Below are 27,971 nucleotides of genomic sequence, written 5' to 3'. Positions count from 1 at the left end.
CAGGGACCCTCCTTTATATATGTCCATTACTCTAACGCCAACCCCTCTTTCTTTGCTGCTGACACCACAGAGCTAAGTCACCCCTTTCAGTTGTGTCTTACATTGTTTGTCAGTAGTAGGCTTTATTAGTTTGAATATGACATATATTATTTATATGGTAAATATGTGTTAATTACCTTTTATTATAAAGGAATTTGTGTATTTGATACAATGTATCTGGATAGCCGCGTGCGGCCGTTGGTTTCATTTTGGTGTCTTTCAAAAAGAAAATATGTATTATGCTCATACTTCCTGTTTCAGCTGAAGCAGTGGTGCAATGGTTGAATTTCGGACTACAGTCCATGAGGTTGTGAGTTCAAGGGAGCTCTCTAATTTATTTCTTCTTTAAAAATTTCTCGCGCTTGTAAACTCAGGTGTTTCTGGTGCATTAATCAACTCGCTCCCGGCGTGCGCGAGAGCAGGGTTGTTTACACTGTTCCCTCTTCATTTCGCCTGTTTGAATTCGTGCCCCTTGACAGATTTATGGTCACCTGGGGATTCCAGGTGCTACAGGCTTTGGGTTCGGCCTGCCCCTGTGGCTTATGTTTGTAACAAAAGCCTCTGTTTCAGTACTGAGCCAAGTTAGCTCAAATATAGAGCTGCAGGTCTCCCATGCAGGAAGACATGTTTATTTGTATATTTCAAGATTAGATATTTTAATTGTTATATTTTAAATAATTGTATTTTACAATGGAGGTATTTGATTGTCACCTTTTTTGCTCAGTTGAGCAGGGATTTCCTAATGGGCATTTGGTCGGTTCATGACTTCTTCAGAAAGATTATAGCACAAACATTTTAATAGTAAAAATGTGGTTTTGTTAAATGTTTGTAATTTCGTATCCCTGGTGACACAACACATTTCCTTACCTTTAGTGCTGGAAAGAAAGAATGTTTACTGATAGACTGTGGGTTTGTTAGGTCAAAGTCTGACCATCCAGCGCAAGAGCCCGATGCACTGCCAGTCTGCAGTTTTATTTTATTTTCTTTGTTTATTTATTCATTTACTTATTTCTTAAGTTATGTGCTTTGCCTTCACTGTAGGTGCCATAAGTTCGGTTTCAGGTTCAGCCTGATTCTATTGCGAGGTTACCCCCTCGTGTACTGCTGATTATCACACCCTGCTCGGGCGAGCAGTTGGAGGTGCACTTGCTCAGTGTATCCTACCTTCAACTTGACAGTTTTCTTTTGTTTGGGTTATCTTCCCTGGAAAGGTGCAGTCACCTGCTCGGTGGCAAGGTTGCCTGGGGTTTCTGCAAGGGGTCCCCTTGTATACGGCTGTGTCCACACCCTGCTAGGGTGAGCAGTTGAGGTACACTTGCTCAGTGTTTCCTCCCTTAAAGTGGGCAACTTGGGTAATTACCTTAACTGGCATGCACCATAACCTGCTCGGTTTCAGGCTCTGCGCCTGAGTTCTAATGCGAGGTTACCCCCTCGTGTACTGCTGATTATCACGCCCTGCTCGGGCGAGCAGTTGGAGGTGCACTTGCTCAGTGTATTCCTTCCTTAAGGTCGGCAGCTTTGTTTAGGTGCTGCATATGGCTGACGCCATTGTTTGGTCTTGTAGGCGTGCAGTAACCTGCTCGGTTTCAGGCTTCGCCTTGTTCCTACTGCGAGGTGCTCCCTCGTGTACTATTGGTTGCCTCACCCTGCTGGGGTGAGCAGTTGAGGTGCACTTGCTCAGTGTACGCTTTGATAAACAATATGTTTAAGTGTTGACTGGAACACATTTGCGTTTTTTCAGAATTGTCAGTGGCCCAGAAAGCTCAGTGAGTATCAGCTTATATAAGGGCCGGGGATTCGGTCCCCTGTGAGGGCGTAACCCCTCTTCTTTGGATATTTTATATATATTTCATATATTATATATTCTTTATTTATTAAGTGCTTTAAAGAAAAGAGTGTGGAAGTGGTTGTAAACAGACCCATATGGGGTTGTACCTTCCTCTCTAACCATCTATCTGGTGTTATCATTCATCTTTTAGTTAAAAATTCTGTCACCCTTTACCTTAGTTAGTTTCAGGACAACTCAGTCCTTTCCTTAGGTTTTGATTCCCGACCTCAATTGCTCCACCCAATACCAGTGCTGATTAAGCTACAGTATTTTCTCTCAACATGAGGAAGAATAAAGATGATGCGTTATGCCTCTATTGAGGTCTGTAGGGCTTAAGGCTCTCTTTAGTGGGGACGTTTGTTCTCCCCTACTTTTGTCCCATTGGACATTCCTTATTCTTTTGGTTTCTGGTGGAGACAGGGTCAGCTCGAGGGTAACCGTTCAGTTTTTTACATGACAAGTTGAGCAACCATGTTTTACTTGGATGGAGTGTTTGGAAACACTTGATGGTATCAGTTAGACGAGTTGCCAAATAATAACTTGCTGGCGCCTGCCTCATGTTTTTCCTCCCAAAGCTTGGCCTATGGTTCAGCTAACAGTCTAACAGTGTGTTGCAACTTCTCCTCTGCTCGAGGAGTACACGCAGGCTTCTGTACCCTCATGAGCGTTGCTTAACCTCTTTAGAGTGCTGTTTTCATATCCGTGCTGACCGTTCTGATACAGGTTCCTAATTTTGGAAAGGTCTACATCAGTCTTTTATCCTGCTGAGATCGATAAGTGAACACCTCACACCACACAACGCTCGTAGTAGTGTTAAGCACCACTCATATACCTGAGGGTTCGTAGTACTGTATAAGTACTGTTTTGCTATGGACAATGTGCTTAGTTTTTCCTTCCCCTGATTCCCTTAGTGGCCAGTCAGCCTCACATGAATACAGTGACTCAGACCTCAGGGTTTGAGGGGACAGTGGTCCCAGATTTCTTCTCAACCTTACATTTACAGGGCATTGATAATTATCCAGAGTTCTTTCCCCCTCATTCCCCTTCCTGCCATCCTTGGGGGAGATTGCATCATAATATTACGCCTCTGGGAGTATCCAATGGTTTCAGTTTTCCTGCCATCCTTGGGGGAGATTGCATCATAATATTACACCTCTGGGAGTATCCAATGGTTTCAGTTTTTTCCTTTTTACAGGAGTTCTGGCGGGTGACCAGTGCAGACTCGCACTGAGCATTTCCCTCCCGTCTGTTACTTTCCTTTGTGCTAATCTCTGGTATTTCAATAAGTTAACTGGAGTCTGTCCAGTCAGGGGATTGGTTAGAGGCGCTAGTGGGTATTTATTTCTCTTAACGGTGTAAAGCGGGGCTTTAATGTGGTCCTCAGGGTAGTTTTCTTTCTGGATTGCAAGGTTTTTCCTTTGGATAAGTGGGGGAGGTTTCTCCTCTTTTGGGAAGGCTCAATATCCCTTGGTGGGATAGAGGGGTCTGGGAGTGATACTATCCCCCATCCACGTTATGACCCTCTATCACGATGCGCTCCAGAGTCTATACATTAACTTTCAGACGGTGTCTGCCGCTACGATTACCAGAGTGCTGGGATATATATTTGGTTGATGACTTGATTATCATAGTCACCTGCATGGCAGGTGGACCTTTGGGGTTTTCACAAGAGTTTGTTTGCAGTAAGGTGCCAGCTCAGGGTGCTGTGAGCTTCAAAGATCTGCAAATTGGCTGAAATATAGGTTGGACCTCTTCTGGTGTACACCTTCAGTTTAACCATTTAGTGATCAGTTCTTTGCAGTTTAGAGTCTTGCTAAGATTTTGGAAATTTGGTGTCCTCCTTCGGTTACTTTTGATCCGCTAGGGGATTTATCACCAGGGAGGAGGGATCAAGGTTCAAGCACCAGGCATACCTACAAAGGAGTTTAGATATCACTATAATGGTAGTGATTGGATGTCGGATACATTTTTTCTTCTTGCCAAGTTTGGCCTCTTAAGGATCGGGTTTATAATATCTGCCTTTTGTCATGGTAGCAGAGTCCTTCTTCAAGAGTTCGGGAGGTCTGAGGGTCTCCGTGTTGGCGGTTTGACGGGTTTAGCTTCTCAGGTGGGGCCCTCTCTTCCATTCTGCTTCTGCCTCCAGAAGACTTCCCTCCTTAGTATACACATATGTCTGAAGACAATTGTAGATTAATTCTATTGCTTTTCAGCTCCGCTCAGGATGGATTGTCCTATTACAAAATTTATAAAAATGATTTTTTACTCCCATTTTACCCTTTTGAAGATTTGTCTTTCCCTCTTGGTTCCCCAGTGTAGTTCTGTGACATGCCCTGTTTCTAATGCGATATCTTCCTTTAATGCATGGGATGGAACCTATAAGACTTTCACCCCTATGGGGTACTTTTCTTTATCTCCAGGAGAGCTAGGTGTTTGTTTTCATTGGTTTGCTTTCTAGGTCCCCAAAAATGGTACGAATTTAAGTGTTTTGAATATTTGATTGAACAACATAGGTGTTTATTTCAGATGGTTTTGTCCTAACCTATTAGTATAGGAAAACTTTGTTCAATGTTTTCCCCTCTTTTAACCAGTTGGTTTTGGTGGCCTGTAAGGAACGCTGGATTTGGCACATTCCTGTTTTTCTTGCAGTGGATTTGACTTTGCCTTATAAGACAGCTTTTCGGGCAACCTAGTCTTGGGCAATTCTCTGATTGGTCAACAGATTGATTTAATGAAAGCATTTAAAAAAAATGTTACCTTTCCTTTAATTTTATTATATTATCTATTATATTGGATCATTTTGTACTTACTAATGAGATGCAAGGGCTTTGAACTTGCATAATATGAGCCTCCTGTCTTGTCATAGAATGACTAATCCCCCACACTAACGTGAGATGGGGGTTTAGATTCTATTAAAGACAAGGAGGCGATTATTATCCCTCCCACCCACCCTGGATATGATATGATATGATATGACAATTGTGATACGCATGTACACAGGTGGTTCAAGTGAGAACATTCTTTGGTTTGTTGTTCTTCCCAACCACCCACCCTTCTTGCTTGTTGTTCTTACAGGTACGAGTTGAGGTTCTGCTCAGGAGTGTGGATCGCAGTTACAAGTTCTGGAGTGCGTGATTTCGGGTGAGAAGTCCTATCCAGAAGAACTTCTTCATTGCTTCAGGCTGCGGAAAGGTTGAGATCTCCGGTTTCGCTGGATCCTTTTTCTCTGCGCTACGCAGTTCAACCGTTCCATTGGGCGTCTGGTGCAAGTCAGCTGCAGAAAGAGGGGTTGGCGTTAGAGTAATGGACATATATAAAGGAGGGTCCCTGCTCATTGGTCCCCTGCAGGGTATGACCTATCCTCCATGATGGTTTGGGGAGTTCCCCATGCATTGACATTGAACTTTATCTAGTTCTGTTGTTGAAACTTTTTTGTTTGTAAAAGTTTTTTCTTTGCTGCTGTGGTTTCAGAGTAAAGATTGTAATGCATAATAATCGCCTCCTTGTCTTTAATAGAATCTAAACCCCCATCTCACGTTAGTGTGGGGGATTAGTCATTGCCTTGCAAGAGACCACAATGGGTTTCAGCAGCGTTAGAGCTTTTCAGGCCGGTCTGCTAACTGAGCTGGGGAAGTAAAGACCCCCAAGATTGGCCTGTGGTTTCACACAGTGATTGTTTCCTGCCACATGACCTGTACCAAGGTACAGTCACCAGAGGATCATCCCTATGGCGACTCTGAGCCGACATCAACTGGTTGCCTGAGTCCTATCTAGCCGATTCCCACAACCAGGCAGGGCTCTTCATCACACAGCTCAGAAATAAGGACTGAAGGTGGCTAGGTGCAGATGAAGAAAATGTTACTTGTGAAATGTCCAGAAAGTGTGCGTTACATGGCTTCTGCTCCCTCACAAAATCCTTAAACGCCAAGGTCCTAACGTACTAAAGACCTCAGAGTAACAGTGATGCTCATTCATAAGGGTGCCGCCCTATAGGGAGACACAATGGGTGAAGTCAGGCCAATGATGCCGTCGGCCCAAAGCAGTGAAGACAACATTTGTGAGGATTGCATCAGAAAAGCGTCCATAGCAGCCACAGTATTAACAGACTTAAAAAATCCACAAAATTAAGATATGTTCTGTTGCATTAGTACCTGGCGCAGGTTTTTTCGCTCTTAACACATGCACCGATTGGTACATTTGTGAGCCTTACCAGACGGTAATCCCGCTCACATACTTGCGCATCCCTCGCGCCGATGGTCGCCTTCTTTTTTTTTTATTTTTTTTTAGGCGACCATGTAAAGGGAGAAGGGACCACACATCCCTTCTCCCGTATCCATGATGGCCATTTTTTCTGTTCACTTTTTTTTTCAATGTAAGTGAATGGCCGCCCTGAAAAGGGAGAATGGACTACATGTAATCCCTTCTCCCCTTCCATGGTGGCCATTTTCCGGCCATTTTCTTTGTTTACTATGGCCGCCACGGAAAGAGAAGACGGACAAAATGAAGATATTTACTGTTGCAATAATGACCCCACACCTGCAGAATAACTGATGTCACTATAGCTGAAAATCTGGGAATGAAAAGCGCGTGATTAAAGTCCAGAATCTGTCTCCCCATCTGCCTCTCTAAAATCAAAACGGATTTCTCAGACACTAGAATATATCTTTTATTCATGAATGTACACTTCAATATGTCCAAAAAAGACGGCACGTTTCTTTCAGCTTAGATTCATCAGGTATTGATTTTGTGCATGTAGTCTACTACAGTTTTGCGAAAATTAAACCAATATTGTGAACGTCTGTAAACTTAATTCCTAAAAAGACTTACCAAGTGGTATATACATTTCTTCTGTTCAGCTGTGAGCATGCATGAGAATACAAAATGAGCCCAAAGTTGACAAGGCCTAATACAACACCTTAATGGTACGACAACTATCTATGAGTTCGATAACCGAAGTATAAGGCCTGGCTAAAAGAATCCAATTATTCTACTGGATTAGTCTGATCCAGGGAGTATAAAAGGAGCCCATGATGTATATAAAAAGATTAAATGGGCCAAACCTCTGCAAACTGACTACACTTCGTAGCCACAAAGATCATGCCCAGCAGAGTACCCTTATACTATAGCATGAGAGTCTACCCTTTGTACCTTGTAATTTCAGACAAATACACCTCTGTTAAACATCCATGCCTCATTGAAATACTCACCTCTGCAATGCAAATACCGGCAATAATGATTGTTATTATGACGGTGACGCAGATTGCCAGCACCAGTTTGTTTCCATACCCTGGAAACTTCCCCTAGGAAAAAAAAGAGAAATGCATTTGAGAATTTTCTTTAATTGAACCAAATAAAATTATTTTCTTTCTTCATACGCTTTTATACAGCCAAAACTTCATTTGTGATGTCATCTTTGATGTCCTGGGTGTTAGTGTTAGCAGTGCACGGTGGCGCGAGTTATGGTTGCTTATCTTACCATAACTGCCGAATTTCAGGGGTTTTTCGGTTTTACTTTGAACCATAACGTCCGTTTAACAAAGTTTTTTTACTGAATTTGATAGGTTTTTAGTAGCGCAACTTAACCATAACGTCCCTTTTAACAAAGTTTTTTCACTGAATTTCATAGTTTTTTAGTAGCGCAACTTAACCATAACGTCCCTTTAACAACGTTTTTTTACTGAATATATACATATATTGCCATTTTCTGGCAAAAGCAAAATACGTTTTAAGTTACTTAACTGTAACTATTGCTCTCCAGCATGGGTCCGGCATGGATTCACATGCACATGAATATTCCCTGTCGTCATGCTGGGAATCCTCAGTAAAACAGTTTCACTTTCACTTTAAAACTGTATTTCTCCTCTAAACCAATCACTGTCCTTTGGGTCATACTTCCCCCACCCAATGACGGTCCTCTCCCTAAGCCCCGACTCCGGCAGCCATATTCATATTTGGTAAGCACATAAAGTGGCAATATGACCAAGAAGATCCGCAGAGAGGCCGGAGGGAGTGTTAACATGAGAATCCATGCCAGGCCCATGCTGGAGAACAATAGTTACAGGTAAGTAACTTAAACCTTCTCCAGCATGGGGTATGGCATGGATTCACATGCTCATGAATAACAAATACACAACAGTACACATTACACAACCACGGGAGATGCCAAGACTTAACAGAAGCAATTAACACTTACCCCTGGAACTGACTCACCTCAAGCAAGCAGGCTGCGCAGCACTGCTTGGCCGACTCTGTGGAATCCCTGTCGACGCAGTAGAATTTTGTGAAGGTATGTGTGGACCTCCACGTTGCAGCCCTGCATATTTCGAGCTGGGGCACACCAGAAAGAAACACTGTCGCTTCCACTTATGGCCTTAGCACCTTAGAGTCGACAACGCCCTGGCCTTTGCGAGGACATCCTTGCAGTCCGCCGGCAGCTCATAACCTCCAAACTCTAAGGCTGAAGGAGCCATGCCTTCAGGTTTAGCAATCCTGGGTCGTGATGAAGGATTGCGCCTCCCTTTCTGGTGAGCACATCCGGAAGTACCGGCAGCTTGACCAGAGGCAACGCTGACAGGCTGAGCGTGTCCGGATGTCATATATGTCTCGGCCACGCCGTGGCGATAAGTATCACCTTGCATCGACACTGTCTGAGTGTGTTGATGACACGTAGCAGGAGAGGAAATGGGGGGAAATGTACAGAAACAGGCCCTCTCAGGGGAAGGAGAACGTGTCCCCCAAGCTCCTCGGTTGATGAAATATACTGGCAAACTTGTGGCATTTGGAGTTTGCCACTGTGGCAAAAAGATCAATCAGAGGTCTGCCCCATTTGAAGAACAGGCAGTCTACATGATCCGGACGAAGTTCCCACTCATGGCAGGAGCGCAGGTCCCTGCTGAGGGAGTCTGCAATGGTGTTCTTGATGCCTGCCAGGTGGAGAGAGACGAGGAACATCCCCTGTCCGATGGCCCAGTGCTACAGGTCCTGAGCTTCCTTGGAGCGCACTGGGGAACGATTGCCCCTTTGCTTCCTGATGTAGAACATGGTGGAGGTGTTGTCCGTGAAGATCCTCATCACCTTGTCCTTCAGAGATGGTAGGAAAGACTTGAGGACCCAGAACACTGCCTGTAGCTCCAGGATGTTGATGTGTAGATCCTTCTGCTCTGGAAGCCACAGACCTCTGGTGTGTAGACATCCGGTGTGAGCCCCCCAACCTTCCAGAGAGGGGTCCGTGGTGACCGTCTCCTGGTATGGGGAGTTTTGAAATCCACTGCCTTGGGCGATGTGGGCGCAGACCCCCCACCACTCTATCGCCTGCCAGAACTCTTAGTTGAGAGGGATCTTGTTTGTGTAGCTTCCAGACACCTGTATCCAACGGTCATCCAAGAAGTCCTGTAGGGGCCACATCTGTAACCTAACCTGCAGAGACAGACAAGGTAGATGCAGGATGACATCATGCCCAGTAAAGACTTGATGGCCCACACCGTAGCCGTCTTCGCCGACGACAGCCGCTGCACCTTTCCATGAATGACTGCTAGACTCTCCTCCAAGGGCAACACCAGGCAAACCACTTTGTTGAGACTGGCGCAGAGAAACAGCACCTTCTGTGATGGCGTTAAGCAGGACTTCGGAAACTTGATGGAGAATCCCAGATCCGTCGGTAGTCAGACAGTCGCCTTTGTGCTTTCGTCGGCCAGCTCCGGCAAGCGGGCGCATATCAGCCAATTGTCCAGGTGTGGGTATACATGTATGCCCTGCAGATGTAGATGGGTTGCCACCGGTGCCAGGCATTTTGTAAACACTCTTGGGGTCAACTTCAAGCCGAATGGTAGATCCTTGAACTGGTAGTGTTGGCCCTGCACCATGAATCACAGACATTTTTGATGTTTCATGTGAATGGGGACATGAAAATAGGTGTCCTCCAGGTCCAACAACGTCAAGAAATCCCCTCTTTCCAATTGGCTGAGCATGTGCTGCAACATCACCAACCTGAATTTTTGGGACTTAAGTATTTGATCAAACGGTGTAGGTCCAGGATGGGCCTCCAGCCCCCTGTCTTCTTTCTGACTAGAAAGTATCTGGAATAAACTCCAGAGCCCCATAGCCATCGGGGAACTAGCCACCTTAGGCCTGGGAGCGACCCCTGTAGGCTTCTTGCATTGAGGAACAGGACGCATGTCTGTAAGACGTGGAGAAACCCTTTGATGACCTGCTTGATTTTCCCCTGAGGGGCGAAAAGAAGACGAGCATTGCTGCTGCAGAGTGCCTAAGGGAATGTGCCGTCTCTGTATCTTTTTTTTTTGATGGCCTCGAGGGACTCGTCTACCACCTTCCCAAACAGACTTTCACTGTCGAAGGGCGTGACCAGCACCTTCGCTTGGTTGTCCTAATGGAAGTTAGTGGCCTTTATCCATCCCTGTCGACGAAGACAGACACCCTTTCTCATCTGCTGGAAACCGGTTTCTGCGATGTTCACCGCCACTGTGATGGCATGGTCCAATACCACTTCCCCTTCCTGAAAGAGGGTGAAGGCTTTCATCTTCTAATCATCGGGGAAGAACTCCAGGATCAGTCCCAGCTTGTACCACTCCTCTGTCATACCTGGCCAGGATCGCCGGGTAGTTGGCCGCCTTGATTGTGGACGCCGCTGTGTAAATCACATTCTTCCCCATTGTATCCATCCTTTTTCCCTCGCTGTCTAGACGGACTGATGACAATGAGGCTGGGGTAGCCGAACATTTCCTCGCGGCAGCCGACACCACAAAGTCCATGATGGTTGCGACCTCAGGCACTTGGGTGCAGAGTCCGGCACCCTGTACTTCTTTTTCAGCCTATCTCGCTTGGCTGGAGCTGTGCAAGGATTCTTCCCGAGAGCAAGGTCCTCTTCCCAAATGTCATCCAGAAAAGGCACTGCTCTGATCGACTTCCTTTTGGCCTCTTGCCTTTGATACAAGAAACCCTCCTTCTTGGTCTCCTCGGGCACCAGCTGGAATAGCTTGGCGGCCCTGGCAGTCATGGAGTCGAATGATCCCACCTCGTCCTGTCGGGAAACACTATGAGAAGCATCCAAATACGGTGATTCATTGTCTGGTGGGACAAAGTCCTTGACTTCATCAGTACTCATGGCCGTATCCGTCCCAGTACCCGTCCCCGGGTATGCTGAGGGGTTTGGGGCCCGATGTGGTGGAGGAGGTTGATACGGGGCCGACAGATGACGCTTCCTCTTTTTATGCAGAGGAGAGTCGACACGATGTCCAAAGAAATGTCCCTCGGCTGAGAAGGTAAAGAATGAAAACTAGGCCCTGCGATGCCATCGTCGTGGTCATCATCATGGACTGTATGCACAGACTCCTGATCGTCGTCGTCCGTGGATGAGATATCCATAGGTTGATTGGCGACCTCGGAGGTCTGTTTCAGGGCCTCCTCGCCCCCCCCTATTTTTTCTCCCTTTAGGCTCCGAACCAGGACCTGGGGATGTAGGTCATATGGTCTGCACCCATAGCTGCTGTAGTCGTAGTAGATGTCGATGATGTAGCCGACAAGTACTTTGCCTGCGCCTGTTGAGCCTTTTGGGCTGCGCAGCCTCCTTTTCCTCTACCGTCCTTGGCTTATCCGATTTCCCCACATAGCTTAGCCTGGGTGGATGACTTCCTCTTTGAAGAGGAGCTCGATGGTAGGCTGGCTATGGAGGCGGAAGGCAATGTTGATGGCGGCGTATCCAACCTGGGACCCGCGGCAGTGGCGAACCCGGTGGACTTGGACTTGCGGGTCTTGGCCTTTTCTTGGACTCCCACGGATGGAATGACCTCAAAGGACTTAAAAGACCACTCCTTGGACCGGCCGGTCCTGGATGAGGCAGGACCCTGCTCGGAGCATGGGTCAGAGGCCTTGTTTGAGCTAAGTCATGCCGTCAGCCTACTATGCCTGTCTTTTTCGTTTTCTTAGAGAACCCTAGGCATATCTCGCACTCTACCTCCTTGTTGTCTGGATGTAGGCAGTAGAGGCATTGCAGGTGCTTGTCTTCCACAAACACATTCCATAGCCACCATTTGTTGTAGGGCCTAGGGCCTGAAGAGGGTCCTTCCCTTCTTCTTCTCCTCTGCCATGGTCGGAGGGCGCAAAGTAGGCCCAAGATGGCCTTCTAGAAACTTCGATGAATCTTCGCCCTTGAGGGGGGCGGAGCTTCACCAATAATGGATCCCCGTTGCCGGCAGATGAGGAAAAGAGCACACAGGCTCTTTGGAACAAAAATCAACCCTTGGTTTTAGCACCCCATTCCAAGGGCTGGAATGGGGGGGTGACATCCCAGTGCCCTTGCTATAGGCCTGCGCTTCGCTCAAGGCTATAACTCGGACTTCTGGGCCTTTCCAGCCTTTGGAACACAGGGTTAACGCCATATTAGCACCAAGGGCGGGGGTGAACAGCCTATCAGGTTCCATGAAACGTAGGCTGCAACCGCTAATCTCAGCCCACTTTCCATGGAACGCGCAGGCTGCCTCCGCCGCTGTGGTCTGCCATCTCCCCCCCACCCTCCCTTTTTATTTATTTATTAATTTTATTTTACTTTTCCCAACCATCCCTGGTCCCACTCACCTGATTGTTACGGCAGCAACACTCGTCTCTGACGCAGCAGCATGCCTCCTCACTTTTCCGGTCACCATGGTAAGAGAAGAATGGCTGCGTACGGAGACCCCCCTTCTACAACCATTGCAGCCATTTTGGATATGTATTTTCATTCATTGAATAGGGCGCGCACAGCGTCCCGTTCAATAAATGAAAATACTTTTTTTAGCACCCTGTGTTACCGCTTTGGTAACACGGGATGCTAATGGTGCTAGCACCCTGTTCCAAGGGCTGTTAATTCGGGCTGCCGGGCCGTTACCCCCGTTCCAGCCCTTGGAATGGGGGGGCTAACGCCACATTAGATTATTTCTTTTAGTTCAGCCTCTATTACACTGCTCAACGGTCCTAGTGGAAAATACACCAATGCCTTGCCATATAAGCTGTTAAAATATCTGTGCTGTCCGGATGCTTTTCAGCTGAATTCATACAAGAACATCAGTGAGAAAACTTCCATGAGGGCCTCAGTCACCTTCATTAGCGGTTGTCAGTTCCCTAAGTTTCTGTCCAAGCTGCATCTCTAGAAGAATCTGTGGCTGGTGGCATTTGAAATGTTACAAATTCTTGACATCGAAAGGACACCACTGTAGGCAATTTGTGGGCACATGCACTTGATCTCCATCTCATTTTAGCATATACGTTTAAATTCAAGGTAAATGACAAGAATTCTTTCAGAAGTATTAAAAGTAATGCAAATTGCTCTGAGCAGATGCACAAACAGACACAGACTTTGGAGGTGGTGAGGGGGCAAATAGCTGAATTGGAGATTTTAAGGAATATTTTCTGCACCAGTATTTTGCTAACAAAATGGGGACTAGGGAGAGTTCTAACTAGGCGCTGGTGATAAGCACTCCCCATGTGAGGTAAGGCAAACATTATTTTTGGTTGGTATTGCCCAAAACCTTTTAAAAAAAAGAAAGTGAATTAAAATGTGAATTTGAAAAGCCTATTTTCCTTATTGACTTGCTGTCATGCCCCGTGCACCCCATTCTTTCTCCATGAGATTTCATAAACACCAGGGACATTCGGTACAGGTCCCACTTACCCCCTATGGCAGGTGTTTGCAACCTTTGCATCTCCAGATGTATTGAACTACAATTCCCACCAATCCTAGCCATCACAGTCAACGGTGCGGAATCATGGGAGTTATCATCCAAAATATCTGGAGAGCTGCAGGTTGCCCTATGGGAAGTGTGAGTAGTATGTTAACGCAAACTATGCTCTCTGTCCCCTTATTGGGCACTTGCTTATATTCAGCACCCCACTAGTACAAGTCCCAATAATTCTATGGGCCCCGCACATGCGCAGGAGGAATGCGTTTTCATACGTACGCAAGCGTCAGCATCACATATCCTGAAGAGTCCTTCAGTTGATGCTACGCAATGAGTCTCTACTCTACGGGCAGTTTCCTCATCCTCTTTGGCCTTCTGGTTATTTTGGGACTTTGCCTACTACCCGGACATTGCGCCATGTATCCTGACATCACCTCTGAACTCCCGGTATTCTTAATCATGGCCTTATTTTTTTGGCATGCTCTGAATAACCCTTGTTTTTGGCTTACCCATTGGTATTCCAACCTCAAACATCTTAAAAGGACTGGCTTTGTGTGGCCCTTTGTATTGGTAACTGGCCCCTACTTGGGAAACCCATTTCCCCTGCTCTCTGCAACGGGCCTTTGGGGCCACAACGCAGGTTCTAGGGTTTCATCTCTAACCCCTTTCCCCTAGGAACTCCTACTCTGCCCCTTGGACTAGAACTTGAACTCTGACTTCCTTCTGGCTAATTCTTCTGGTTTGGACTTCTAAATGTCCTTGTGCTGTCAGGAGGATTCCTTGTATATACAAAAGGTCAATGCCCACATTTTTTTTTTGGGGGGGCTTGTGTTATAAACAGGTAAACGTGCATTTGAGAACAAAGAAACATAAGCTACCCGTCTCCTGTGGATTATCACAATTTATGTCAACCCCTTATTGACACATAAATAATAGTGTCATTCTACAACCACTATAGATCACCCAGACTCAGAGTTTCAGGTGTTTTCATCACATATCAAACAGTCAGATATGTATTATTATAATGAGAGGTCTCTTCATTTTAGACAATTGACACATAAACAAACAAATAGACATCACAGTTTTGATTATAAAATCGTGCATTACAAAGGTTTTGTAAAGAACCTCATTTCTTTTTGCATTTCCTTTGATCATATTCTCACATATATTGTCAGACAGGGCTTATTAGCCTAAATATATTCAATGCAACTTAGTCATTTTTTGGGAACCAAAATGTCTTAGGGATGTTGTGTTGACGCGTTTCGGCCTATTCCCATGGAATAAACCCCATCCTAGAAATGGTTTTTCCGGAGGCCATCCCCAGGACGGATGTTATTATTGTTTTTTTGCAATTCAGAGATCCTTTAACCCTTAGTTCTTCTTTATTTCAGTAAAGTCCGGAACAGGGGCATCCGGAAAAGTTACTATTAATGAAGCTGTACAATTTAGTCTGTAGTGCAAACTGATGCAGTAGATTGCCGAGTGGGAGCGCACATTTGCGCAATCAACTTCTGTGAGAAACCTCACGGTGAGAGCGTCTAGCTTCTCTTAGCGGACCGCTATTTCCAAATGTGGATATTCAAAAAAATTGATCTCCACATTTTGTTTGTGGAGGGTTGCAAACAGATCAGTCTTGAGAAGGCCCCACTCCTGGAAGATGGGGTGCGGAGCCAGGGGATTGAACCCCCACTCGAGGTTGACATGATGCAACCTGCTGAAGAGATCTGCTGCTTTGTTCAGAACCCATGCTAGATGAACTGCTCTGAGCAGTATATTGTTCTCCAGGGCCCATTCCCAGACCAATAAGGCCAGAAGACATAGAGCGGGATATCTCGTACCCCCTGTGCTTGTTTATATAGAACATTGCCATGTAGCTGTACATGTGTACAAAGACTGATTTCCTGCAGGTGTTCGGCTGGAACACTCTCAGCGCATAGAAGATGGCTTGCAGTTCCAATACATTTATGTGTTGTGTCCTCTCCCGTTTGGCCCCCACCCTGTGGGCTTTGATGACCCCCAAGGTGGCTTCCCACCCACTGAAGGACAAGTTCATTGTTATGACAACCTTGGCAAGAGGCTCCTTGAAGGGGACTCCCTGCAACAGATTCTTCTGACGTTGCCGCCAACGTAAGTCCTGACCTATAGATGCTGGAATCGCAATACGTTGTGATGCTGGTTTGGGGCTTGCAGCAATGAGTTGCTGAGATGGAGTTGCAGGCGTCTCATTAATCTGCTGTGCGCAACACAGAGGACGCAGGTAGTCATGATGCCCAACAACCTCTGGAACCATCATGCAGTAGTCACATTCCTGGAAATAAACCGTTCCACTGTCAGCTGAACATCCAACAAGTGGTGGGTCGAAGGGAACATCTTGGCAGCCTTGGAATCCCAGACAAAAAGAAGCGTGGACAAGCCAGTCGTGCAGGTAGAGGCATACATAGATCCCCCCGATCCACAGTGAACTGACCAGAGCAATGCTCTCAGCACTGCATAGAGCTGAAACGGCAGGGCCCAATATTGTTAGAGGTGCCTGCCAATGGAGAATCTAAGGAATTTCCGGTGTGGTTCCCATAAAGGTACATGCATGTAGGCATCGTTTAGGTCTACTGCGCAGAACCAATTGTTGCTTTGTACTGAGCCAATAATCTGTGCTGGTGTGATCATCTTGAACCTCTCATTGGGTAGATGGAGATTGAAGGAGGCGAGAACCAGTTGCCCATAGGCCAGCCTGGTTCTTCTTGCAGATAGAAAATATTCTCGAATAGAAATCTAGACCTCTTCTTGCGGGAGGGAACAGGTTCTATAGTCTGCATATAATGCAGTTTGAGATCACCTGTCAAGATCAAAGGAGGGGAGACAGAAGGGAGAGAGGGAAGACTGAGGCAGAATCCTTTGGCGACTACTGAACGAATCAGGGATCCTGCAAAATGCTCAACCAACTGCTCAGATGTAATGACAGCCTGGAGCCGACAGGTGTGCTTTGAACCCAATCCTGATCATCCTTGCTTCATTTAATCAGCGGGTTCCGTGGCTGAGTGGCTAGCAAAGAATTCTTTGGAAGCGGGCCATGATTGCTTCCTTCTGTAACCACTGGGGGAGCAGTCTCTGTTCCTTCCCTTTTTGTCCTAGCAGCATTTGCCAAAGGACTTCTGCCTGGACTCTCTGGTGAAGGAGGACTACTGAAAAAGCTGCTCACTAGTCTTGGTGAGGACTATAAGATTTTTGGCCATCTGGCTAGACGTTTTACACTTGTTCAGCTCCTCATCTTGTTAAGGATTTCAATCGGGCGACACACCTTGGTCTAAGCCTAGTATGTAGCACACAATTGAAATGCTTTCTCTTTATATTCTACAAATTCAATTAGAGATGGCACACAACCAGTCTTAACCCGTCTCACACCCCCTTTTTCAAATACCCCGGGTCACAATGGACCATGAACCAGACCAAATTTTAATATTGGGCAGCAATCACCAATGGGGTGATAATTACAATGTAGATTGAAGAAATACACTTGGTTAACCTTTTACAAGAACATATCTAAAACCCAAATGAATAGGAAAATGTTTTCTCTTTGGGTAGATAGCACCCGAGTAAAGATTTCCTCCTGCAATGCCCTCCCAAACCCCTATGAATTGAATTGGCAATGGACAGAAAGAAGCAGCAGGGAGTCAGGAATATTGTGCAGCAAACAGAATCAAAAACCTTCCCTCATAAATTAAGAGGATTTTAAAGCCCTTTGGTATGGCATAAAATGACACTCGGAAATTGACAAATAAATAATTAATGTGCGGTTAAATCTATAAGGTAAATATGATTTCTCACAATAGCAGGAATATATAAACATTGGCAATCACAAGGTAAATTCTCAACAAAAGGCATACAGTTCAAAAACAAGTTAAAAATATAAGAACACGATGCAGCCGAATCAGACGTTGGAAAGTTGAATTTTTTCTCAATTGCCGCTTTAAATGACAGAAACGTTTTTTATGAAAAACGGGTGAAATACTCAGATTTGCAATGTGTTATTTGGGCTGGCGATAGATGCACATCACAGGGACAATATAGAAGTGAAAGGAGGGTTGTAGCTGAAGATTTGGATGAGATTTGCAAGATAAAAGGAGGTTCGATTTTGGCAAAAGGAAGCCGTGAAAGAGAGAAAATCGGCTGGGAAAGAAAGACAAGTTTTACTTAAGCTAGATTATCAAGGCTAAATAGCGTTGCCCATGAAACAGGTTAAATTGGCCGCATTAACCTGCTCCACACAGAATTTCTCTTTGCGTGGTAATTAATTAAATTATTCAAAATCTTGCTAAGGAGTTACCAGATGGGGTGAATGAAAGAAGAGCGCTAACACTAGGAAATCACGGACAAAATGCACAGAGAATTCTGACAGTAGGACACATTACCAAGGCAGGGTTACGGTTGCTTAGAGAGTGGAATAAAGACAAAAGGGTCAAGATGAGGTAGGCTATGTCTTCTATGGGATGGGGGAAATACTCACAATCCACGCTTGAATTTTGGGATTTTGGAACCATCAACCGGGCTCTGGTCACTGCACAGCTCGGGTCACCAGGTAGCAAACAGCTGGGCAATTCTGGTCACTGGACAGCAAAGCAAATACAGCCGGATGGCAGAGATACTGCGAGCATGCAGATAGCGGGCAACAAGCCGGTCTGGTCTCAGGATGCCCCCCAAAAAGGGTACAAAAGTTTTCCCCTAGTTAATGGGATTTTAGTGGGATTTTCTGAATCTAGACCTTGCTGGGATAGGGTCAGCTTTGCTTGGGCCTTGCAGTGGAATCTGGAATCTGGCAAGATAGATGTAGAAGATCAGGAACACAGGCGCTGGAAATTCAGGAGAGAGTCTGTCTAGCGTTTTGTCAGCCACCCTTTATATAAAGCGTGGTGACATCAAGAATTATATGGTAGGGCAGGCTTAGGCTGAGTACGCCCCTAAACAACTGGATTGGACAGGGGTGATTGTTACCGCCTTCTTGTTAACTGATTGGACTCTTAGAAACCTGACATCAGCTTTATGATGTGGGCTTACTATGTTTAGAATCTCCCACGGTTAATTTTGCCACAACCCAGTTTTGACATAAATGCCACGTTTTTACAGGTGTGGCATTTTAACAAATCACATGGCCAGATTACATATTTTATGTAGAGCATGGCAGTCCAATTCTTAAAGTTGTTGGACCTTCTTTCATCCGTTTAACAATTTTTCGTCATTTTCAGTGAGAAATATTCGGCCTAGAATTCTATAACTTTATACATGTGTATAGATTATTATTAGGCATATCATTATTAAATTTCACAGTGGCATCATGTACACTTTCCTCAGAATGTCCACTTATCTGCCATTTATGTTCCCACCATGGCAGTGAAGGCTACCACGTCTTAAACTAAAACCCACAAAATTACATTTAAACTGTTAACTTTTTACATTTTTGTAAAGTCCTGTTGCAAAGATAAAAGTCTTAGAAGTTTTATTTATAACATAGTCTTTGGAAACAAATGGGGCGGGGCTTTGTCCTTCACTTGGCCAATTTATTTCTCAGCTACCACCAACTGTCATTTCAGCCCAGGGTGGGGATGGGGGTTTCCCAGTTTGATTGAATGTTTATTGCCAGTTCTCCACTTCACAGGATGGTGTCCCAGAATGTCTATTGTAAGAGGCCTCGGCCCAGACAAAAGTCTGCCAAGGTAGCGATTATCACCCATGTGTACCCTAGAATCTACTGTGAGGGGCCATCTGTTGCTAGCAACCCCCAAGCAGAAACCTGTTTTGTGCTGATTCCTCCCGTGTAGCCAATACAATTTAAATCCTTATTTTATTTATTTTTGTTCTGAATCAGAAGAAAGACTGTTGAATAAAACCTCCCATATATGTTTCACAGCACAAACCCCTTTACATTGCTAGATACGGGCAGGGCCTTATCCAATATACACTTTTAAACAGGTATTTTTCTTATTTGCAAAAGTACATTTAAACATGTGGTGACTGCTGACATTTTCCTTTCAAATGCGTTTTTTCTCTTCCATCTGAATTTCCACATTGGTCTGTAGCCATAGTTTGTTTCTTGTATGCAGCAATTTGTTTGAAACACAGATGCACTGAAATTAACATAGGGCCTCATTACGAGAAAGGAGGTAATGAAAAAAGAAAGGCAGAATGGTAATACTGGCATCGTTAACTGGTCCAGGGCATTACGACCTGACAACCCGCCAATACTGCCACTGCCGTACCGTGCTCCTTCATACCGGCACGCGCGCGTACACGCGCCCCTTCGTGGAGTACATACCAGGATGCCGGTAATAGGAGGCCATCACAACTCACGCGGGCATGCAATTAGCAGCATCCCGAAGGCGGTAATTAGGTCCTGCATGATGGCGGCCATACAAGCATCGTGGACCACCCGTAAACAGCAATCTGCAATCAAGGCAACTGCCACAGGTGCACACAATCACCGCAGGTGGAGTCAATGGAGCCTGTCCCAGTATAAAATGAGTACACCCAGACACCACACCCCTTCCTACACCAAAATGATACCACTAGCTGTTGCAATCATGGGGCTGGAAGACATGCCTATATTGCTACAACTACAGCAACAACAGCAACTACAACAACAACAACAGCCACAGCAACAGCCAGCACAGAGGAGACGCAGGAGGAGAAGGAGGTTGAGACAGGGCCAGCAATTACCACCAGTGCAGCCAGTAGTAGCTTGTAGGCAGCCACCAATCCCTCGCATCAGACCCAGTCCATTCAATCTAACCCCTGAGCAGATTCACACCCTGTACCGTTTGGACCGGGACACCATCACCACCATGGACATGAAACACAACGACATCATCGGCCTCATAGAAATACGCACTGCCATCCCCCCGCTACTTAAGGTGGTGTCTGTTCTGCACTTCCTGGCCACAGGCACCTACCAGCACACAGTGGGCCAGCTGCATGTCATTTCATAACCACTATTTTAATGCATGCTGACACAAGTGCTGGATGCCCTCCTGAGGCACGCTAGCACCCACATATACCTACCACAGACTGCCCAGGAGATAGCCGACACCTGGGTGGGAATGGGGGGATGCATACTCCACCTGGGTGGGAACGGGGGGTGCATACTCCACCTGGGTGGGAATGGGGGGTGCATACTCCACCTGGGTGGGAATGGGGGGTGCATACTCCACCTGGGTGTGAATGGGGGGGATGCATACTCCACCTGGGTGGGAATGGGGGGGATGCATACTCCACCTGGGTGGGAATGGGGGGGTGCATACTCCACCTGGGTGGGAATGAGGGGATGCATACTCCACCTGGGTGTGAATGGGGGGGAATGCATACTCCACCTGGGTGGTAATGGGGGGATGCATACTCCACCTGGGTGTGAATGGGAGGAATGCATACTCCACCTGGTTGGGAATGTGCGGTGAGTGGAGAATGCACGCAGAGCTAAACACTCCTGACCTGAACCTCCCAACCCGAACATGACACATCACTGGCACACATTGGACCAATGCCGTATATCAATGACAACATGTAAGATGCACAACCTAGCCACCATGGGTATGTCAAGCAATGCATGACTAGACATGATTGCAACTGTGCCAATGTGGCTAGTGTGACCATGCACAGTGTAGTATACAGAGCAAATATGTGAGGCACAACATCGTCCTGCAACCACAGTACATCGGCATCAGCATGCAAGAATTCACCCTGCATCATCTGTACAACACCATCCAGACTACCACACCATATTGCAGTATAGAATGCATCTACATAATATTTGTGCATACGTACAGGCACATGTGCATGTCGACAGCAAATAGCTGCGGCCATGGCTGTGAATCCTGAAGGTGGCAGCTCAGAGTGACTCACATAAACCTATTTGTATTCGCTTGCAGGTGATGGAGGATATCCCTTGAAGCCGTGGCTACTTACCGCTGTGCGGAACCCGCAGAACAGCCATGAGGAGGAGTACAATTGGGTACATACCCGTACCCGTGTTGTAATTGAGTAGACCTTTGGCCTGTTGAAGACGCAGTTCTGCTGCCTAAGCAGGTCTGGTGGAGCACTCATTTATAGGCCTGAGAATGTGGCAAAGATCACCATGGCCTGTGTCATGCTGCACAACATGTGCGTCCAGAGAAATGTACCACTGCCACCTGACATTGCACCAGGTGAGGATGATGAGGAAGAAGATGGAGGAGAAGCAGCACCCCTGCCAGTACGTGATGCACAAGATGGCCGTGCAGTACGCCAATCACTGATTGCCGAATACTTCTGACCCACAGGGACGTCGAGAGATATGTGTCAGTGACACATTGTACACTGGGTCCATGTGGACATGCACACAGGGAATGTGGGGAGTTGGGCACTGTGCACTGTAATAAATGCAATGGATACACACGAAATGAACAATGTCCAGGCATTGAATGTTTTTTCACACAACGGGTGTATTGATATCAACTACAGAAATGTGCAACCCCCCACAACACCATAACTCCCCATACCCCCCAATGAAATCCCCATGCCCCCAATGAACTCCCAAACCCCCCCAATGAAATCCCCATGCCTCTCAATGAACTCCCAAAACCCCCCAACAAACTCCCAAAACCCCCCAATGAACTCCCAAAACCCCCCTATGAAATCTCCCTAATACATCCATACACCAGCAACACCATCGGACCCACTACCATTGTTGTCCCCCACTATTTCCTGGATGTCTTGTTGTCCGGGGCAGCATTTCTGAGTGCTTCGCACTCCGTCTTGTTGGACGCACAGGGCTGGAGGGTGCAGAGGAAGTGGGTGCAGAGGAAGCAGGTGTGGTGGATGGGGTGGAAGCCGTGGTGATTTGCACGGCTCGTGCGGGTTGTGGCTGCTGCATGTGCAGCAGGATAGAGGTGAGGACCTGCGTGATGGCCCCCAGACTGTCTCGCATCATCAATGCAGAGGCATTGAAGGCGGCTGTGTTCGCCGCTATGGTGGCTGTGTTCGCTGCTATGGCCTGGGCAATCTCACGCCTCGTGTCCTCCCCATCCGCAACATATTGACGGAGAAGGTCCAACATAGAGTCCTGTCTGGCCTCCACCCTTGCTAGCCGTGCCTCAAGGTTGGTGGTGGGAGCAGCAGTGGTAGAGGGTGCTGCGACTGGGCCTGCATTGGCAGTGCTATCCTCGGGGATGCTGCTGAGGTCAGAATTGTGTAGCAGAGGATCCGCGCTGCTGGTGGGTGAGGGCTGAGTGTGGGGTTGGGGGATGGACACGGGCTTGGGGAGTGTGGACATGCCACATGGGTGAGTCCATCTTCGTCCACATACTCCTCCACTGCACTTTCTATGTTGCTCAGTGGGGCACTGGCCTCGCCTTCCACTGGTATTGCCAGCTCCGTGCTCCCGGTGTCAGGCGTTGATGTGGGGCCTTCATGTGCGGCCATGGCCTGGCAACTCGCCCTGGCCTTCGGTGTGGCCTGCGAGGCTGCCCCAGAGGTGGTCTTGCCTGTGTGAGTGGTCTTGTGCCGGGACGTGGCTGCCTTGTGGCTGCCTCCTCACTGGCATCCTCTCAATCGGTGCCTGGGGGGGTAGAAGAGATGCAGGACATCAGTGATGGTGTTACATGCAAGATGCATCATATGGTGCTGTGGAGAATTTCATTATTCATGCATTCATATCTTACAGGTGTGTCACACAGGGTAGTATGAAGGGGCCATTTTGGCATGTGCCGTGACGTCTCAGTGCAGGGATGCTGCAAGGCAAGTGGCATGCCGTTGTATAGGGCTTTGTGTGATGTATTACATGGGCACGGTCCATGTGTGTTGGCTGTGTGTTGGTAATGGGATTGGCACTCAGCATGCATTTTAGTGTGGCAGGGTTTGGGCTTCCATCTGGACAAGGATATGTTGATGTGTGTGTTGGGACATGCATTGCTTTGCCTAGACTCTCTTCCACATCACTTGTGCTACGTCATGGTTTCCCCTACAGGGATCTGCAGGATCACTCACCTCCATCTGCAGATGTTGCGGCACCCGTCTCCATCTCCCCAAATCCCTCGATGGACTCCATCTGTATGAAGCTACTGCAAGTCTCCTCCCAGCGTGTAAGTTTTGTGGGAGAGTGGGGACCCCCGCCTGTGGCCATGGCCTCTCTCCTTGATGGCCAGGATGTTCCGTACCCTGAGGCGGAGGTCATCCCACCTTTTTTTACAGTCCTTGACTGTCCGTGGAGCCAACTGCCGAGACCTTGCGGGCTACCTCCTCCCAGATCTCCTTTTTCCGTTACTGCACCTCCCTTTTCAGGTTTTGCTAGTTGATCTCCTCAGCATGGGCAGCTAGGGTCTCTGCCAGCATGGTCAGTTCTTCGTCTGAAAAACGCTTTTTGCGCAGGTGGGGAGTTGATTTCCTGGTAGCCTTAGACATGTTTAAGGGATTGGCACTGGTCTTTCCTGAACACAACTGGTGGTCTGGGAGGATCGCAATGGATTGTCTTTTTAAAGATGGCCGCCGGTGCATTTCCCATTCCGACGAGATGATGTTACTTCCGGGTCCGGTATTACAAGCCCGGTATTAGCATGATGTTATTACCGGGTCCGTATTAAGGGTGCCGCCTGGGCGGAGGCGCTATCGGCGGGTCCTGTGATGGCACTATCGGGGGGTTGGAGGGCCTTTAGCGCCATGGCGGTATGGCCATTACCGGAATGGGGGTTTGCGCGTGTCGGCATCATACGAGTATGGACCTTCTAGTTCCTCCATGCCGGTAATGACCCTGTTTTTACCGCGCTCCTCGTAATGAGGCCCATAGGCCCAGAGAGCTGGGGTTTCTTTGAAGCATTGATCTTTTTGACATTTTGTGACTCAAATGTCAAGCGTTTTCTGCGGCTGAAAATTAAGTTTCTTTGATTTTTTTTTTTCAGATTTGGCTGGCGCAGCCTGTCATTCAGGGAGCATGCTGTCTTCTGCTGAAGCACAATGTGGATATGGATGGGCATGGCAGGGTATTTTTGATAAAAACAATGTGATGTTGAATAGTTGAAAATAGCGTCAGGGCAGCATCCTTTTCAGTGTAAAATATTTCCTTTTCAATGGGAACTTTTTCCGAGCAGCAGAGCAGCGATGCTTTGATTCGCTTCTTTTGGGTGCATCCAAGATCACACTGGCACCTTTCTCGGTGTGCCCCCTGTTCCAACTCGCCCAATAGGGTTTTGGCAAGATGGTGCAGCCATCCTTTTGTTGCTGCAAAACGCAGTTTTGATGCAATGCTGCTCCAAGGTGCCAGCGCAGCCATTTTGCTGTTGACTGCAAAAGTGCACCTTGGGTATGAAGAGCAATTCTGCTGAGTGGGTAAATGTAGCCCACAATCTGTGGAGGAGTGGAACAGATTTTGTCCATCAAAGGGGAGATCGATGTTGTGATCCTGACCCTTCACATGTCCGCACCCACCGCCATTCCATGACTAGCTGTATCAATGTGATGAAGGGAATACTCTTGCAGATCCTGAGCCACCGTCTTAGCCTCTGCTAGACCGGACTTAAAGGCCTGTTGCCTGTTGACTGGGAGATAATGCAGAAAATCTGCCAGCTCTCTCCAGAACTTTTGATTTCCTGCTGCTAGTAGGGTGTCAGCATTGGCCTGTCTCAAACAAAGGGAGACACTAGAGTATACTTTCTTCCCATAAGCCTCAATAAGCTTGTATACCTTGCTTAGGAGGGCCGGAGACAATGCTGAGGTACCAGAGCCTGAGGATTTGGTGACCAATGAAACCAACGCTATGACAGATGAATGGGGCTGCGGTTGGGAGGCCAGGCACAGCTTCTCAAATGGAAGGTGCGGTATCTGGCCTCCAACCTTTTGTTTGTCGGCTGAAGGGAATGAGGTTTATCCCAAAGTTTCAATACCTCAGTAAAGACATCATTTTGTAATAGTAGCCCCGACCTATTCAAGGAGAAGAGGGCAAACATCTCTGACAAAACACCGGCCTCTGGCTAAGGCTCCTGCAGGTGAGGCACATACAGAAAGCCGGTCAAACATATTTATTTATTTTATCTATTTTATTGTGCATTTGTAAGTCGCTTATCCATCAAGTAAATTGTGTTTCAAAGCACCCAACTGTGTTTCAAAGAGCCCTTTCTTTTGTGAAAAGCCTTGAATGAACGAGGGACCTCCTTCTCTGTATCTGTATCAGATCCTGTGTCTTGCGTGTCCTGAATGCCTGTGTCTGTAATGGCAGGAGCACCTTCCTTTGACTTCTGTGCAGGGGGAGCTGCTGGCTTTGGGGCATCCAATACTAGTGCAGGCTGAGGCGGCGCTGCCGGCAGAAACAGAGTTGGATCAGACTTCGATGAGGCAAGGCTGGGGTCTGCATGCCGAACGGGGACAGAGGCGGCAGTGGCACTGTCAGTGTGGCAGGAGTAGGCAGCGCTGTAGGTAAAGACATTAGCTCCCGTATAAGCCTGTTGAAATATTCTGTCATGGTCCCCGATCTCATGATAATCTTGAATTTGTCCAGTCCTTTTGCGCAGCCGTTGCAGAAGACCAGGTTGAAGGTGTCAAAGTGTGGGTCACCATGGGGAGCAGGCATCCTATTGATGGGTGCTGCAAGTACCCAGTATGTTTGCAGTGTCTGATAATCCCACAAAGGTGTAGCAGGGTAGGCTGGATAAGCCATGCTCTGCTGTGCCAGGATACAAGCGGTCCATGGTACGAATGACTCTTGAGCGACCGTAGGTGGTAAAGCAATTGGAGATGTACAACCCTTCGGACGTGGCTTTGGCTGACAGCTCGCCTGGGATGACAAAGCGGGGGACAACCCTGTTGCCTCACAGGGTTCTTGGCCCCAGATCTTTCCTGCCCAGAGGGCACCATTTTCTGGGGTTCTGTCATTTAGATTTAGCAGATTGGCCCTGGCTCTCCCCATTTTAGGGCTGAGCAAGTGGACTGCTTTCATAGGGACACAAGGGCTACTGTCCGGCAATATGGTCAGCTGAGGCAAATTTCTCTGACGACCCTCTGGATTGATCCCGGTGATAGGAGCTTGTGGAGTTTCGGACCTACATCTGGAAGGCACAGCTGGACCCTTGGTGACTATATCACAGGTAACTCTCGCCCACTCAGGCAAATTCCTGGTGCTAGACATCAACGGTAGGTTGATCAGGACCCAATGGGCCCCTCCCCACTCAGAAACGTCCCGGGGAAGGAGTTGCATGGGCAGACTTCCTGAAAAACAATTGACTTACCTGAGCGGGGCGTGATGATCTGATCATGCCGCCACAAAGTTATTAATCCAGCGGGGACGAGAGTCACCAAAGAGGTCTTGCCAATGACTCAGCCAGCATTGTAATGCTTTGGAACCGAGAGCTGGACAGGCCGAACAGTGGGAAGGGCCCAAACACCTCAAGCAGAGGCTATGGACATCTGAAGAAGGGAACTTCTTGCCACAACAAGCGCAGGAATGAAAACCAATTATCACCAGCATACACAGGTATGATGATGAGGTAGGTTAGCGTGCAGCAAAAGAAAAATACCTATGGAAAGTAGCAACAGGTGCAAGGTGTCCAGTCCCATTGAACGGTAAAAAGGACTAGCGAGTGAAGCATGTGGCTGCAGTCAGCATTGGTGAGCACGCTTGGTACACCCTGCGTGCATTCATTTAAAGGGAAGGTTTTACTGCGGTGAAAAAAAGGCTCTGGTCCCATCCCCTTGGAACAATGTATCCCATCAGTATGGAGGAAAGGGGACGAGCCGTAGGAGTATAAGTCGATAATACCTTTGTGAATCTTGGTGGTTCAATAACAGCGAACCAGGCTTCTTAACGCTGTGCTGGCTGTTTGATTCGGCTCAAATGCAGCAGTTACGGAACTCCATATGGCAAGCAGATAATGAGTCTGGGTTTAATTGAAGGTTTCTCCAGGTTTGGTTCAATGATCAAGGTTAAACAGCAAACAGGCTGATGACAGGATGCACAAAGTGAGTGGTTTGATGCGGTGCTCAAACGATGCAGTACGGGAAGAACATAGGGTCGATTTAATCATCGACTTGATCAGCGACAAAGAGGCTGGAGTTTTCAAAAGCAGTTCCAGCAGTGCAAGTGCAGTGATGCTTCTTTGTTTGAGCCGAGGCAACGACACACTTCAGATGGCACGTTACAGAAGCAAACTTGTTTGAACATACAGTACTGCTCTTTCAAAGTTGGCGAGGGCCAAAGGCGGCCCCCGAGTGTCATGTTGGTTTGATCCGGGGTCAAACAGGATTGTATCACAGTTTGCAGTGGTTTGGCGACAAAATTGCATGAATCCTGGCTGCCTTGTCGCTCAGGTGCTGTTCGTCCCACTCCAGGTAGGGGCAAATGTAGTCCTTCTGTAGAGGCACCAAACATGGCGGAGGCTGGCACACACCTTCAGGAGTCCTTCAGCATGGTGGGCTCCTGGGTACCAGTGTGTCTG

At 47.2% G+C, this 27,971-nt stretch overlaps 1 protein-coding gene and 1 long non-coding RNA gene across 2 annotated transcripts in view; one reads left to right on the top strand and one right to left on the bottom strand.

Moving 5' to 3' along the window:
• The window catches only part of LOC138521314 (leucine-rich repeat-containing protein 37A-like), a 1,201,733-nt gene that overhangs the window by 293,098 nt on the left and 880,664 nt on the right, over positions 1–27,971 (bottom strand). The window contains exon 10 of the mRNA XM_069634057.1: positions 7,072–7,164. Within this exon, the coding sequence (XP_069490158.1) occupies positions 7,072–7,164 (93 nt within the window). The remainder of the gene's footprint in view (positions 1–7,071; positions 7,165–27,971) is intronic.
• Positions 59–5,359, top strand: LOC138521313 (uncharacterized). The gene is made up of 2 exons (XR_011283009.1): positions 59–157; positions 4,940–5,359. It is a non-coding gene; the product is annotated as an uncharacterized lncRNA (long non-coding RNA).

This window comes from Ambystoma mexicanum, chromosome 13 (genome assembly GCF_040938575.1).
Source record: "Ambystoma mexicanum isolate Mex_15411 chromosome 13, UKY_AmexF1_1, whole genome shotgun sequence".
In the NCBI taxonomy this organism is placed as follows: Eukaryota; Metazoa; Chordata; class Amphibia; order Caudata; family Ambystomatidae; genus Ambystoma; species Ambystoma mexicanum.
Note: the sequence above shows the minus strand (reverse complement) of the source record. Positions and strands in the feature narration are given on the sequence as shown.